The sequence below is a fragment of the Podarcis gaigeae genome (genome assembly GCF_964106915.1).
Source record: "Podarcis gaigeae genome assembly, chromosome: 17".
In the NCBI taxonomy this organism is placed as follows: domain Eukaryota; kingdom Metazoa; phylum Chordata; class Lepidosauria; order Squamata; family Lacertidae; genus Podarcis; species Podarcis gaigeae.
In genome coordinates this window covers 29,269,604-29,285,685 of record NC_139694.1, presented here as the reverse complement: position 1 = coordinate 29,285,685, position 16,082 = coordinate 29,269,604, and the positions used below count along the sequence as shown (strand labels likewise).

Here is a 16,082-nt window from a genome sequence, read left to right as displayed (position 1 = left end):
ACCAGACATCTGAAGGCAGCCTTGTTTAGGGAAGCTTTTAATGTTTGATGCATTACTTTATTTTAATATTGTGTTGGAAGCCGCCCAGAGTGGCTGGGGAAACCCGGCCAGATGGGCAGGGTATAAATATTATTATTATTATTATTATTATTATTATTATTATTATTATTATTATCATCATCATCTGGGGGCGTCCTATTAGTGGGGAAGCGGGCACATTGTGCAAGTGTATCAAATCAGCTTTAATTGGGCTGGATTTGCTGGCGTGTGACTGAAACTTACTAGTTGGAGTCTAGCAGTGCTCAATGTCATCTCTTTTAAATACTTTTTCATGGGGTCAAGCTTTGATTCACCTATGTTCAGTTGATCAACTTACAAGTTAGTGCTTTCAATCCTCATTATGCATGAAAAAACACAAGCAAAAGAGAGTATTAGTATTAATTCAGAAACGTCGAAACTTGTTATGGACATGATTTTAGTTTTTTAACAAAATTTCTTTTTTATGCAACAGGCAGAGTTACGACATCCAAATTGTTGCTGTAGTGGATGAAACGGGCTTTAAGTCAGGCAATGTCCTTGATTTAAAGAATCCATTTTTTAGGTAAGAAATGCTCTTGGATAAAATTTGTAATCATTAAAGGTAAAGGTAAAAGTACCCCTGCCCGTACGGGCCAGTCTTGACAGACTCTGGGGTTGTGTGCCCATCTCACTCAAGAGGCCAGGGGCCAGCGCTGTCCGGAGACACTTCCGGGTCACGTGGCCAGCGTGACATCGCTGCTCTGGCGAGCCAGAGCCGCACACGGAAACGCCGTTTACCTTCCCGCTGGTAAGCGGTCCCTATTTATCTACTTGCACCCGGAGGTGCTTTCGAACTGCTAGGTTGGCAGGCGCTGGGACCGAGCAGCGGGAGCGCACCCCGCCGCAGGGATTCGAACCGCCGACCTTTCGATCGGCAAGTCCTAGGCGCTGAGGCTTTAACCCACAGCGCCACATGCGTCCCAATTACCAAATCATTACCAAACTGCAAAACTGTATAATCCATTACTTGTGAATGTTTAGTCTTTAGCGCAAACCTTTGCCATCTGTTGTAGTGAATGCTACATTCTAGCCTATGTGCTCTGCATCTCCCACAGACCCCTCTCCCAATTTGTTATTTTGCTTCTGAGACTCGCGGTGCTAAAACTGGAGTTTTGCTGGTCTTGGTCTGAGGCAAGAAATGTGTTTGAAATAAGGCCAAAATTGTATGCAAAGATCTTTGCATAGAAATGTTGGAAGCTGCCCAGAGTGGCTGGGGCAGCCCAGTCATGTGGGTGGAATACCAAAAACAACAACAACCTGGTCAGAATAAAAAACATGATTGAACTACAGTTCTTTTAAGTGGCTATTGATGACCTGGACATGCCTGACTGTTCTCTTTTGCATATAAATATAAAATATTTTTTTTTTTAAATAAATAATTTTTATTGAATGATTTTATGTTACAAAAAACAATACAGCCATGCTACCACTAAATATAATTAAGAAATAAAAATTACATTCATCGATTTTTAGTTTATTTGTTATTTTATATAAATATAAAACATTTAATGTGCCGCATTTACGATAGATAATCCTCCACCATTCCATTCTGCCTCACAGTGTTCTGCAACTTAAAAAACAGCCAGAAATTAATGCAATAAAAATGCATAGAAAGAGCTTCAGTATTCGGTACTCTTACAACTTTTTAAAAAAATACTGTGCATGTCATACAGCTCATATTCTTTAAATATTTTGTTTGTAGATATGCTTAGATTGCGATATGCACCTGCTGGAAGAAAAACCAGGATTACCAAACCAAGTAGCCCATGAGAAGTTGAAGTTCCTTCTTCTGTGAAACCTAACTGTACATATCAAAAGGAAATATTTTATGCAAATTGTATAAAAATATGTTTGTGCTATTTCACACACACACCCTTCTCTCCCCCCCCCCCAAGCTGCGCATCCCAATCTCCAAACATGCCTGCCTGGAAGTATTTTTCACTGCAATGGTATTTTCTTGGTGAGCGCATTTATTTGGAAATCCTCCCCCCTTAAATCAATGGAAACTGGGCTGCAACTCGCACCCGCTTCTCCTGCCTGGCGAGGGGTCAGGGCTGCTGGGAGTTGCAGCCGGCAGCATCTGAAGCGCCCCATCTGGTCTCCTCCTGGCCTTCAGGAGGGGAATATTGGTCACATCTTTGAATGACGTTGTCCTTTGTTCCAGAGGTACCAAAATACCGTATTTTTCGCTCTATAGGACGCACCCGACCATAGGAGGGGGAGAACAGGGAAAAAAACATTCTCGTCCTCTCTGCTCAGCGCCCCTTCAGCAAAGCGGTAGGAGAAACAGAGCCCCTTCCATTTCTCCTCCCGCTTTGCTGAAGGGGCGCTGCACAGAGAGGGGAAACTGTGCAGCGCCTCTCCACCGACCCCTCTTGCTCTCCAGGCTTCAGGCGGCTATCCGCAAGCCTTCGGAGCGCAGCAGGAACTCCCGCTGCGCTCCTGGGGCTTGCGGATAGCTGCCTGAAGCCTGGAGAGCGAGAGGGGTCAGTTCGCACCAACCCCTCTCGCTCTCCAGGCTTCAGCGAGAGCAACGCAAAGCCTCCGGAGTGTGGAGGGAGTGCTCTCTCTGCACTTCGGAGGCTTTGCGTTGCTATCGCTGAAGCCAAGGAGCCTGCATTCACTCCATAGGACGCACACACATTTCCCCTTCATTTTCGGAGGGGAAAAAGTGCGTCCTATAGAGCGAAAAATACAGTAGTACTGGTATCTGAGGTTTCCTTTTCTCAGTTTGTCTATGGCTGATGCTCCTTGTCCCCCCCCCCCCATCCTTCCCTCCCTTAAGGAATATTCTTAACCAAGCCTACCTCATGTTTATACACATACATAGGATGTATGGGAATACTGCGGACAATACACCAAGCTCATACTCAATGTTTCAGTATTTGCAAGAGGTATTTAAAGATCGGGAGCTTATTTTCAACTGGCCAATAATGAACCTTTTCCGCCTCAGAGCGCTAGGCACTAGGCTCACCACCCAACCAATGTCTCCTCTAACCTGAATTGTTTTTAAGCAATCCTGAACGGTCCTGAGTCTTCCGGCCAGTTACCCTCTTTCGGCAAACCCTTTGAAGAAGGGCAACAGCAGACGACTCTGCCACCAATCCTTCTGTATGGTTCCTGCTTTCTGTAGATAGCACAGCAGCAATTGTACATTTAATCTTTCCAATAAAATTTAAATACGAAATACAATGAGGTTGTGGTGTTGCTTTCTGTGCGGGGTCATTGTAGGAAGTGTAAGGCAAGACACAGGCCAGTCCCAGCCTTCTCACCTCAGTGATTTAGTTGGGCTTCTGATTTTTTTGTTTTAAATCCACACATGAAACAGGATGGCAAGTATCTCTCCTGGGCTCAGGTGCTTAACTGTGACCCTTATGAGCTCTGTGCTGCGATTCCCTGGGACCCTGCCAGCGGTTATTTACAGCAGCACCCAGCACACAAAAAAGAAAAAAAAGAAAATCTACACAAAGGAGGAACAATGAATTGGCTTTGAGCAGCGAGGCTCAACAGTCTTCCTGCTCTTTTCAATTATGTGCCACTTGATCCAGCCGGCTCCTGTAGTGGAAACGCAGCGCTGGATGTGCCGAGAAGTGAATACATTTGCACCCCTTGTGTTACCACATTTGGAGCGCAATGAAAATCACCACTGGCTCTTCAGTGGCAGATGGGGAGAAGGTTGCTCATTGCTGCCAGAGCTAGCCATAATTCATCATCTGTCAGCCACAGCCTGTCTTCTTTCTCCCTAATCTCTGCCTAGGATCTGCCTAGGACTGTTCTGGGAGTCTGTAGCAGATTGTGCTTTGTCTGTTGGCCTGCCTTAACTCTGGGGAGCTTGAATTCTTGGCCACGGCTGCAGCCTCTCTGAGCAGCCACTGAAAGACATGTAACAAGGGGCTGCTTGCAGCTAGTCTGCTGATCAGTTGTTAGTTCTGAAATGGCTGATCATTTGTGCAGGAAAGAGAGGGTTTGGTTTATTTTGGGTGATGGGCAGCATCCTGGCAAGCTAACAGGACTGATGACCTGGTGATCATTGCATGTGTTGTGATTGGAACTGGATCACAGCACCAGGAGGTGGGGAACTCCAGGGAGAAAGAGAGAGTCAAATTCCTGATCCTCATGCAGAAACCTTCCTACACATTAGAGTCTCTTTGCTGGATCAAGATGCACATTTTTCAATATGGATTGGAATCCTAGCCAGTCATTAAAGGCCTTGGGGTCAGCAGATCCACTGCACTGTTCCTGGATGATAATGCAAACCATGAAGTTTTGCAGGGACACACTGGCAGTTGTGCTGGTGTAAATTGTTTTAGGATTGCTGAAGCATTCATGGAATCATAGAATTGTGGAGTTGGGAGGGACCCTGAGGATCTTCTAGTCCAACCCCTCAATGCAATCCCATAATGGGATTCGAACCTGCAACCGGGGCCTTATCAGCCCCATGCTCCAACTGAGCTACGTAGCAAACATTTCTGTAGGAACCAACCATGTGCTACCTCTTTGTACACATGAGAAAGAAAAACAAGAGCAGCCCTTCTGGAGCTAGCTATGGGTCCATGCAGTCCACGCTCCTGTTTCTAAAGAGTAGCCAGTCAGATGCCTCTGGGAAGCTCAGAGTTAGGCCCTCTAGTGCTCAGAGCCGGTCCCCAGCCACTAGCGTCCAGGGGTATACTGCAACTGGAAATTTATAATCACAGTTAATATCAACTCGTAGCGGTGCCCATAAATTTGTCTTAAGTTCTGCTGATGTTGCTTCCCCTTTCGCTATGAGCTCCACTGTTCTCTCCTCATTTACAATCTGATCCACAATCTAGTGAAATCTATATATGCTTAGGACACAGCTCCATAGCTGCTTTTTTCAATCCGATGCAGAACTTGCCATCTCAGCTGCGGGCTCCGTTGCTTTGAAAATGGAGACAGGCGAGCAAGACTGCAGCTGAAACTAGCCAGGCTGTAGCTTTCGTTTCATATTCATTGCTGAGCTACTTTTGCTCCTCCAGCTTAGGTTCTGTCTGGACATTTATAGCCAGAATAATAAAATAGGAACCTTTTGTAAGATGAATTTATTTGGGTGAAGTTTGAGGTGCCCTTCTGAGATTCCCTCCCGTTCAGATTGTGAGCTGTGAACCTCAGAACTTGGCTTTGAAGGGGAAACCGGTCCTGTATCTCTGTGGTTGGTCACTTAGGCTATAGGGTCAACACGGCATCACTCATCTATATGAAAGTATCGGCTCAATAATGGCTTCGCACACCCCAATACGTATTTTAGCCCATGAATCAACTTGGTCACCAGGAGGTGGGTACAAATTTTTTTTTGTAGAACAATTGCCCCCTTGAGAACTTCTGAGGCCCTGTGAGTCAGTTACTTAGTAGTTGCGGTGTGAGATCAGTGGACTAGGGAGCTAGGCTAGGTCCCTGAATGTTCTCCTGGCGCCTCCATCCCAAATTCTGGGAAGCTTCTGCCTGACTTAGGGAGGGAGGTGCAATGCTCAGGTGCAGGTCGTCGAAATGTATCACCTGCAATGTTCCCCTCTCCATGTCACTCTTGCAAGCTGGCGCCTCTGGCCCTAACACTTCCCCATGAAAAATTTCACCGCACGTCACTGCTTGGATGCATTATAGGTAAAGGTAAAGTACCCCTGACAGTCAAGTCCAGTCACAGACGACTCTGGGTTTGCAGCGCTCATCTCGCTTTACAGGCCAAGGGAACTGGCGTTTGTCCACAGACAGTTTTTCCGGGTCATGTGGCCAGCAGGACTAAGCCGCTTCTGGTGCAACGGAAGACCAAAACCAGAGCAGCGCATGGAAACGCCGTTTACCTTCCCGCTGGAGGGGTACCTATTTATCTACTTGCACTTTTTAGTCGTGCTTTCAAACTGCTAGATTGGCAGGAGCAGGGACCGAGCAACGGGAGCGCACCCTGCTGACCTTCTGATCGGCAAGCCTGAAAGGATCAGTGGTTTAGACCACAGCGCCACCCGTGTCCCTTTGGATGCATAATATCTCACCTGTTTTGATCAAGCACACTGCCTGCCACTCCATGTTCCAGCACCATCCAAGCAGATGGCCTCGCCCTTTAAAGCCACAAATAGCTCAGGACAGGGGAAGGTGTTATTGGACTGCTTTTCCCATTATCCCTGACCACTCCCCATGGCAGCCAGGACGGAGAGAGGCTGGACCACAAGCTCCCCACTCCTGCCTTTGGAGTCACATTCTTTAATGGCTGCCTGTGAACTGGGCTTGCTCCAAGTTCTCTTGTCTTCTGAGGTGGGGGAGCTGAAGACTGGAGAAAAGCCTCTTATTCGAAATCAGAACATCGCTAAGGAGGTTTGGCTGTGTAGTGACATCTGATGCCGAATCAGCATCATCAAATGACAGCAGGGTGTTGTTGTTGAGTCGTTTAGTCGTGTCTGACTCTTTGTGACCCCCTGGACCAGAGCACATCAGGCACTCCTGTCTTCCACTGCCTCCCGCAGTTTGGTCAAACTCATGCTGGTAGCTTCGAGAACACTGTCCCACCATCTGGTCCTCTGTCGTCCCCTTCTCCTTGTGCCCTCCATCTTCCCCAACATCAGGGTCTTTTCCAGGGAGTCTTCTCTTCTCCTGAGGTGGCCAAAGTATTGGAGCCTCAGCTTCACTATCTGTCCTTCCAGTAAGCACTCAGGGCTGATTTCCTTCAGAATGGATAGGTTTGATCTTCTTGCAGTCCGTTGCTTTCCAAAAGAAATATCTCTTTGCAGAAGAAGGTTGTGTGACTGCTGCTATACCCAGAGGGAGATGCCAAGAGAGAGCAAAAGGGGAGAGCGGGGGCTGGTAGTGAATTTGGGAAATTTGCTGCATGCCCTCCCCCACTAGTAAATGTTCACCCCTTGGTTCAAGGGTGTTTGTATGGATAGACCCACATTCCACCTCTTTCTCCACCCCCCCCATCCGTGTGTGTTTTCCTTATCAAAGTTACCATGGGCATTGCCCTCCTCAGTGGTGCATGTTAAGTTGTGGGTAAACATATCAGATGACACAGTGATTCTTCAAACAGCTCTTGTTTATTCACAGGCCAGGACAGAACTGAACTGAAGGGTTCAGTCAGCCTGCTTATATAGAGCTCCAGTACAATGTAACTGTAACAATTTTCTAAAACTATCCAATCACTGAACGTCACCCTGCTGGTCCAGGGTGAGAACTTCAGTACATAACAGTGCACATGGCAGTTACACAGCATTGCTGTGAGCTCGTTTTGTCTCTATTCAGCAACTGCATGAAGTGCCCCAAAGAACTGCAGGTACACTTTCGATCACAAAGATCCCGGGACATAAAACAGGAATGTGAGCACCACAGGAAATGACCCGGAATAATGAGCTCCAGAGCAGATGGGCTGCATTTTTTTACCTTCAGTAAATGATGCAATTTGCATTTATTATTTGGCTAATTGTACAAAGGGAGCCACAAGTCTATGCGGCCGGTGCTGTGCTTCAAAGTCTTCTGAGAAAGGAGTTTTCCTTTTCTAATGTGTACAGTGGTACCTTGGGTTACATACGCTTCGGGTTACATACGCTTCAGGTTACAGACTCCGCTAACCCAGAAATAGTACCTTGGGTTAAGAACTTTGCTTCAGGATGAGAACAGAAATCGTGCTCTGGCGGCGCGGCAGGCCCCATTAGCTAAAGTGGAGCTTCAGGTTAAGAACAGTTTCAGGTTAAGAATGGACCTCCGGAACGAATTAAGTACTTAACCCGAGATACCACTGTATTAAAAAGGGAGCCAACTTCTCCTTTGGAAAAGAGACACCAGGTTCACAGCCATACCATAAGTGCCAATCATTCTGGTGCAATCCTGGCAGCTGCAGTTAAGGCAGCTGGGAACTGGGTCCCTGGGGCGTCAGCCCTCTTTTCAAACTCAAGTCCCCATGATTCTTTGTGGGAAGCCGTGGTTGTTAAAGTGGCGTAAGGGCACTTTAAATGTATGGGGTGAAGGAGGCCCTTGGCACTCAAACATGTTATTCTTTCCATAGCACTTTGATTTCAGTGTAACCTGCAAAAGCTTTTAGGTAAGATTGAAACAGTATATTTAGCTCTACAGATGGAATGGCTGCAAGAGAAAGCACAACCAGCCGCCGCATCTGGGTGTGTTATGAAGGTGCCCTTTCAAGAACTCTCTCTGGGCGTTCTCTCACACCATCAAGTATAAAAGCATTGCTCTCAAAACACAATCAAAATGACTATCAAAATGGCAAATAATGACTACTGAAAGAGCTTTCGGCACCTAAAAGCCTGCACCGTGACGTTTCTAGGCACCTATCAGGAACATTTCATTTGCTGAAGCAGCCTTTGCGACAACAGAAATTGTACATGTGAGGAGGGTGTAATGGCCTTTTCACATCAAAACCAGTCTTTGGAGCTCATTAAATGTTACTTACTGAGAGACCAAATTAAGCCTTCCTAGAGCAAAAGATACATTGGGAGGCTTAATTTGGTCAGAATCGAGTTGACACTTCCAGAGTTAAAGCTAAATGCATGACTTCTGGAAAATGGGCCCTGTACCCAGTAGAGGGCTGTGAAAATTTGTGTCCCGGACTTTTTAGGCTCGGCAACCCATGCACTGAAAAGGGACACCTTGGTTGCCAGATGTTAAATATATCGACATTATTTTCCACTCTCCTACCCCACTATAAAGGGACATGGGTGGCGCTGTGGTCTAAACCACAGCGCCTAAAACCACAGCGCCTAAGGCTTGCCGATCAAAAGGTCAGCAGTTCGAATCCCGCGACAGGGTGAGCTCCCATTGCTCTGTCCCAGCTCCTGCCAACCTAGCAGTTCAAAAGCATGTCAAACTGCAAGTAGATAAATAGGTACCGCTCCAGCGGGAAGGTAAACAATGTTTCCATGCGCTGCTCTGGTTTCACCAGAAGTGGCTTAGTCATGCTGGCCACATGACCCTAAAGCTGTGCGCCGCTCCCTCAGCCAATAAAGCGAGATGAGTGCCATCACCCCAGAGTCGTCCGCGACTGGACCTAACAGTCGGGGTCTCTTTACCTTTATCTTTTACCCCACTATAAAGAGACAAGTACACCAGTACAAGCCCCTTGTATTTAGCTTGGTAGCGTAAAACCAGCCAGTGCCATTCTTTCTGCAGTGGTATAAAGAGGGTTTTTATGGATGCGGGTGGCGCTGTGGGTTAAACCACAGAGCCTAGGACTTGTCGATCAGAAGGTTGGCGGTTCGAATCCCCGTGACGGGGTGAGCTCCCGTTGCTCGGTCCCAGCTCCTGCCAACCTAGCAGTTCGAAAGCACGTCAAAGCGCAAGTAGATAAATAGGTACCGCTCCAGCAGGAAGGTAAACGGCGTTTCTGTGTGCTGCTCTGGTTCGCCAGAAGCGGCTGTCATGCTGGCCACATGACCCAGAAGCTGTCTGTGGACAAACGCTGGCTCCCTCGGCCTATAGAGATGAGCGCGCAACCCCAGAGTCGGGCACGACTGGACCTAATGGTCAGGGGTTACTTTACCTTTACCTATAAAGAGGGTTTGGAGGTGGGGCCCAGACAACTGGAATCGACTCACTTTGCTAGGTCATGGAAATATTATTCCAGCCACTGAAAAGCCACACACACACAGCTAGGGTAACACTCAAAATACCTCTCTTTGATGAGCATATAGGTAGCTATATTTAAGTCTTTCCCAATCTGGTGCCTTGTAGATATTCCCAGGCCCCATCAGCCCCAGTCAACATGGCCAATGATAGGAAAATGGCCGTTGTTGTCGGACCACATTTGGAGAGCCCCAGGTTGGAGAAATCTGGCAGATGTGTAGGGTACTTTCAACAGTGACTTGCTGATTCAAATAGGTACTGCTAGGAAGTGTTCGTAAACAGCTGGGAAAAAGCCCTTTTTTCCCTTCATTTTGTCGTGTGTGAATCTGCAGTGAATTGTAAATTAAGCAAGAAATGAAGCAAAAGAGGAAGAAATCTCAGCCTGATTGTCCTGCTGAGGGACAAAAGTGCGCAAACGATTTACATTTCTAGCTACAACTGGCAATATTTTGCACCGCCACCAAAAGGGAGTATGTGGAATCATTAGTCTTCAGTGCTATCTTGCCCAAGGGCTCACATTTGCTGAACTGCTTAATGATAATTTTTTAAAAAACCATAAAAACTAGGCCTGCTGTACATGGGTCTTCCTTGTCTGATGCAGCTACAGCCTTGGCTGGTTCTGCGTGCTATTAACACAAAGGGGTGTGTTTGTGTGTGTCTTTAAGCCATGTACTAGAGGGCTGCACATAATCACAGCAAAGTGAGTAATCCACTAATCCTCTTTTCTCTTCCCACTGCAGAGAAGGCTGCAGAAGAATTTTAGAAGCTTATAAATTGAATCCTGGGGTTGCTTTATTCTTATAAATAAATAAATAAAGTCTTTACTAAGAAATGAAGGGTTCTAAAGGTTGACTACCAATGATGTTATCTGCAGAACCGAAGAGCAATAAACAAGAAGTTTATTTTGGATAATTTCCCACCACACTTTTCATTTAAGAGAATGCATCTTCCTCTTCCTGTACCTGAAGGTGGCTTTAATTGTCCAGATATTAGCCTACATTAACATAAGCCATATTTGTTTACACATACAACTAACTGGCAAGTTTCTGCTTCTCTTAATGCCCCAGCTTGGGTAATTCTAATCATGGTTTATTTCACACCTCTGTTTGGATGACTCCTGCTGGGATCTAAATATAATGCAAAGAAAGGCTGAATACACTGATCTTCCTCCCTGGCAACTGTAGTTCACCCTCCCAGAGCTACAATTCCCAGCACCCTCAACCCAATGACAAATCCTAGGAGAGGACGAAGGGACACGCTCTCAATGCGTGTCCCTTGGGCTCCGTGGCCACAATCTGAACCTGGGCACCCCCTGGGGGCCCATCTGCTCCTCCCAGCTGGGCTTTGTCTTTCTGTTTTGGACTACAACTCCCATCATCCCTCACCGCTGGGGCTGCCAGTAGGGGATGATGGGAGTTGTAGTCCAAAAAGACCACTTCTTCACCCCCTTTGGGATGAAGGGGAGGAGGCTCTTGGCTGACAGGTGAGCATAGCTGTCAACTGTCCCTTATTTGGCGGGAAACTCCCTTATCCCAGCGCCGTGTCCCACTGCTGTCCCTTATTGATGATGTCCCTTAAATTTCCCATGTTTCAAAGGAAGCAGCTCCTCTCCCTCCCTCCCTGCCGGCCAGGTAGGAGGGAGGCTCCAACTTTGTTTCTCGGCTGCCCGGCCCGCCCCCCTCCGACCTCCACTCACCAGCCTCGGCCCTTGGGAGCCCCTCCCCGCCGGGACTGGCGGGAGCCTCGGGCCCTTCCGCCGCTACCCTCCTCGCGGCCGCCAAACTGAGCATCTCTGCCTGAGGCCTCCCCTCTGCCTGTTGCCACCGCTCCCGCTAGGCTGTACTGAGGCTGCGCTGCCGAAGGACCCTAATGAGATGGGCAGCCATTGCTGAGGAGTCTTGAGAGGAGAGTGAGGGCCACCATAGAGAAAGCAGTTCAGAGAGAGGAGGAGGAAGAGGAGGCGCAGGTGCAGGCGCTTCTCCATGGATTTGTAGTGGTGGACTAGCATAGATGGTCTGATCTGCGGGTTTACTTCGGGCGCTATTCCCCCCCCCTTCCTCCCGCCCCACCTGATGGAACTGAGAGCTGCAGATGGAGCACGAGAGAAAAGATGCAGAACTGCGGCCACATCTTTGTAGCTTGGACTTGGTTTTGCGCAAAAAGTGGTTGCTACTTGTAGTTATTAAATTGCAATGCTTCATCAGCTGGTGTCTTGAGCAGCAACCTCTGGAAACGAAGGGCTAAAAACCGGCGCTGCTCTCCTAAATTACAGTGGTACCTCGGGTTAAGTACTTAATTCGTTCCAGAGGTCCGTTCTTAACCTGAAACTGTTCTTAACCTGAAGCTCCACTTTAGCTAATGGGGCCTCCTGCTGCTCCCGCGCCGCCAGAGCACGATTTCTGTTCTCATCCTGAAGCTAAGTTCTTAACCCAAGGTACTATTTCTGGGTTAGCAGAGTCTGTAACCTGAAGCGTATGTAACCTGAGGTACCACTGTATCTGGTCCCTTTCAACTTCGTATTTCAGCTGGCTGACTAAAATCCCTTATTTTGGCTGCTGGTCCCTTATTTTCAAATCTGTAAGTTGACAGCTATGCAGGAGAGGTGCTTGCTGTCTCCTCTGAAGGCTCCCTACTCCCGAGGAAGCTCCCTCCTCTGCTCAGCTGCATAGGGATGAAGGCGCAGCCATTGCTCCGAGCGCGGCCGCCTGAGGGTGCCGCCACGCAGCCCCGAGCGGAGCCTCCCCGCGGAGGGAGCGCGCAAAGGGACGCGGCCGCGCAAGAGGGAAGCCGGAAGACGGTCGCGCGCGTGTCACTGTCTCCTTTCTACGTCTATGGGCCTCGCCGAAGCCAGAGGGCGGCAGCAGCGGCCGCGGCCGTCACTTCCGCTTCCCCTTTAGAGAGCGGGAGAGTGGCGGCAGGCGCCCCCTGCCGACCATGCCGCCGGCGTCCCAACGGGAAGCGGAAGTGCTGGCAGATGTGTCCCGCTGCGCGGCTTCTCGCGAGGCCCCTTCGTCCAATGGGAGAGAGCTTCCGCCGGAAGGAGCTGAGTAAGAGAGCGGAAGTGCGGCTGGAGGCTTCGCCGGGAGGGCGGCACGTGGGGCTGAGCGAGGAAGCGAGTTTTTCCTCCCATGGAAGCCAAGCGCCGACGGAGGGGACCTGCTGGCGGAGGAGGAAGAGGCCCCGGGAAGAAGAAGCTGACCAGGAAGGCCGAGGAGGGTGAGGCGGGGGCGGGAAACGGGGCTCCCCTCCGAGGGCGAAGGCAGAGGGGTTGACCCCGACCCTCCTCTACAGTTGCGGGGGGGGGGGGGGAGAGAAGAATTCTTGCTGGGAGTTGGAGGCCGCTGGCCAAGATCTTGCGGAGGTTTTTTTTTTAATTGCTTTGTGCACCATCTGGTGGAAAAGTGCAATACAAATTTAACACATACAGAAATAATTCTGTGAACCTCCTTGAGACCACCGGGTATAGGGCGGTAAAGGTAAAGGGACCCCTGACCATTAGGTCCAGTCGTGGCCGACTCTGGGGTTGGTAGATAAATTCAAATAATAATAATAAGTCCTAGGCTCTGTGGTTTAACCCACAGCACCACCCGCGTCCCATAATAATAATAGAACACCACAATTTGTAGTCCCTCTGATTTAATTTTTTTAAAAAATCCTTTCTTCACCTTAGCAGAAGTAGTGACAGCGTTTTTGGTTGCTGTTTTTCCCGCAGCATGTCAGTATGTCCACTTGATCCAAATTCTATTCCCGTTAAATAATGTATCCTGTTATGTATTATACGTTTCTAATGCTAATAATAATAATTTATTATTTATACCCCGCCCATCTGGCTGGGCCTCCCTAGCCACTCTGGGCGGCTTCCATAAAAACCAAAAATACAGTAAAATATCACACGTTAAAAACTTCCCTGAACAGGGCTGCCTTAAGATGTCTTCTAATGATGAATAGACATTGCTGTTTAGTGTGGAATTTGAATTCGTTTTCACAGAGGGTGGGCCATTTTCTAGTCACCATAATTATATGAAGAAACCTGACTTGGAAAGTGGAAGACTTTTTTAAAAAACACACACACATGTTGGCACTTTTTTTTAAATTAAATTAAGGTAGGAATGTATAGAGTCAATACAGTTCCCCACCCCCGGGAAGCGACAAACCACATATTTCATATAACTGTTTTAACATCACTGTTAAAAACAAAGTGGAAGACTTTTTGATGTGAAGTTGCCCACAACACTTCCCTGCCTTAAGCACACCAATGGCAGGGATAAAGGGTAACTCAAAATATATTCACTGGAAAAAAGTTCTGTCATATTAGCTGTATGCTATGTACTGTATGTAAGACCACCAAATGGTAGAGATTGTTAGATAAAAACTAATCTAATAATCAAGCGGTTTCTAACAAAAAAGTATTTTATTTTATTTTTTACAAAATACACAAGTACATTATGCGTTTTCCATCTTAAGGTTTTTGTCCCATGTTGCCTTTTGCTCTTCCATTTATCCTCCCTGAATTGAAATGTCAAAGTTGGACTGAAAAGAATATAATACATATTGAATACAAACTGATCTGTTGTTGATTTTGTGAAATTAACCTCTTTTGAAAACTTCAAATAGATGCTGGTCCTCCAACCAAATTAAATAGAAAAAGTGGTGAAGATGGCAAGCCGAAATTTAAACGTAAGAAATTTGAGAGAGGAAACAAAAAGCCTGGTAAAACTGGAGTGAAACAATTCAAGAGTAAACAACCATCAGAAAAATTTACCAGGAAGCGCAAACTTCAAGATGATAAAGAAGGAGGTGAGAATAATACTTGGGTTTGTTTGTTTTTTAAAAGATATATTGATCAAAGAAAGATAAATGTCTCAATGAATGTGCTACTTTAAAGATGTTTGAAGGCGTCTACTGTCCACAATCTATTGATGATGTGACAGGGCCTTCTCTGCCCTTGGCCCTGTTTTGCCATTTTTTTTTTGTGCCAGTTCAAGACCTGTCTATTTGCCCAGGCTTTTGAGTATTTTATCTGGTTGGTTTAGCTTACTGAGTAGCTTTAGTTGTTCCTATTTGAGGTGTTTTTATGGTTTTATCACTTTGTATTGCGTGATTTTTTAAAATTTAAGTGTTCCAATCCACCTGGGGAACCTATACAGATGATGAGCTATAAGTAGTTCACATCTTAATGATGAATGTTTTCTTTTAACGAATGTGTGAATTGTGACCAGCCTGCATGCTGTAGATTCATCTCTGCACAAAACGTGCATTTAGAGTTGAGACAGTGGTTTGAAGCAGGGCCCCACAGTGCTATGCTGGCCTTGGTAGTGAAGTAAAACATTGTGGTTCGTAGGCCCGCCCAGCGTTCAAATTATTGTATTGTCCACTTGCAAGCAAGTGAAGATGCCTGGGCACCAGGATGGTGACTGACGTCTCCACCATGTGGTGATCATTGGATCTCACCTGTTTTCACACACTAACAACACATCCTGTAGAATGCTACCAGTTATATGTTATCTGCACAAGGAAATTCAGAAATCAAACTGCTTTTTCTTTGCCGCCTGAACAGGACCAGTCACCATTATGGAAAAGATATTGGAATAGGCCGATATATATGTGGACTGTCCCTGGTTCATGTGACATTTGTTCTTTAGGTTCTCCAAGCTCTTAACGCTGCTCAAGGTTGTCATCTGAACTAGCCAGCTGTTTAACTGAGAATCAATCACAGTCAGTCCATCCTTTGAAAAATAAGACTTTAGAGCCATCTTGCCCCCAAATGGCAACTAGACATTCCATTTGGGTGGCTGTAACCTTGATTTAGGGAGCCATTTGCCACGTAGCTTCTATATCTGAGTTTCTAACACTGACTGGTAGGTCCCACCCCCTCCTAGCTTGGCCCTGGGGATGGGGGGGGGTGAGAACGGGCCCTGCCTGACTTTCTTGCAGGGAACTAGATAGTTTGGCTGGTGTTTGGCTTGTCTCTTCTTTGTGCCTCAGCGTCACAGCAGCCAAACCATCCCAAGCTTTCCTCCTAACATGGGAGTGAGGAAAGGTGCAGCAATAGCCACACAACTCCTGGAATAATACCCAGCCAGTTCCGATTTTGGCTGCAGGGTTGACGGCAGCACGCATGCCATTGTAAATGTAGCAAGGATGGATGGTCAGGAGCATGAGTTATGAGCCTGAGGTTCAAATTTTAGTTATATTTCAGATTTTAGTTAGTCCCTGCAGGACTTGACATCTTTCCGCAGGGCCTGCAAGACAGAGCTGTTCCACCAGGCCTTTGGTCAGGGTGCAGCCTGACTCCCTCCTTTGGTTGCCATCAATTTGATTTTAATTAATTTTTAGAATGCTGCACTATTTTATTGTTGTTAGCCGCTCTGAGCCGGGCTTCGGCTGGGGAGGGCGCAATATAAATAAAAATTATTATTATTATT

At 47.1% G+C, this 16,082-nt stretch overlaps 2 protein-coding genes across 4 annotated transcripts in view; both read left to right on the top strand.

Annotated features, from left to right (window-relative positions):
* Window positions 1-3,270, top strand: part of LOC310834869 (histone-arginine methyltransferase CARM1-like) — a gene marked incomplete at its 3' end in the record, with an annotated part of 59,125 nt that extends 55,855 nt beyond the window's left edge. For 2 of the 3 annotated variants that reach the window (XM_083719344.1, XM_083719343.1), the window contains exon 12: window positions 512-605. In XM_083719344.1, the coding sequence (XP_083575470.1) occupies window positions 512-605 (94 nt within the window). Of the gene's footprint in view, window positions 1-511; window positions 606-1,780 lie in introns of those variants that run through there. The other variant, XM_083719342.1, reaches the window with a different exon arrangement.
* Window positions 3,271-12,672: 9,402 nt separating this feature from the next.
* Window positions 12,673-16,082, top strand: part of PUM3 (pumilio RNA binding family member 3) — a 30,579-nt gene continuing 27,169 nt past the window's right edge. Inside the window, exons 1-2 of the mRNA XM_083719024.1 lie at window positions 12,673-12,873; window positions 14,272-14,454. Coding sequence (XP_083575150.1) covers window positions 12,786-12,873; window positions 14,272-14,454 — 271 coding nt within the window. The 5' untranslated portion in view covers window positions 12,673-12,785. The remainder of the gene's footprint in view (window positions 12,874-14,271; window positions 14,455-16,082) is intronic.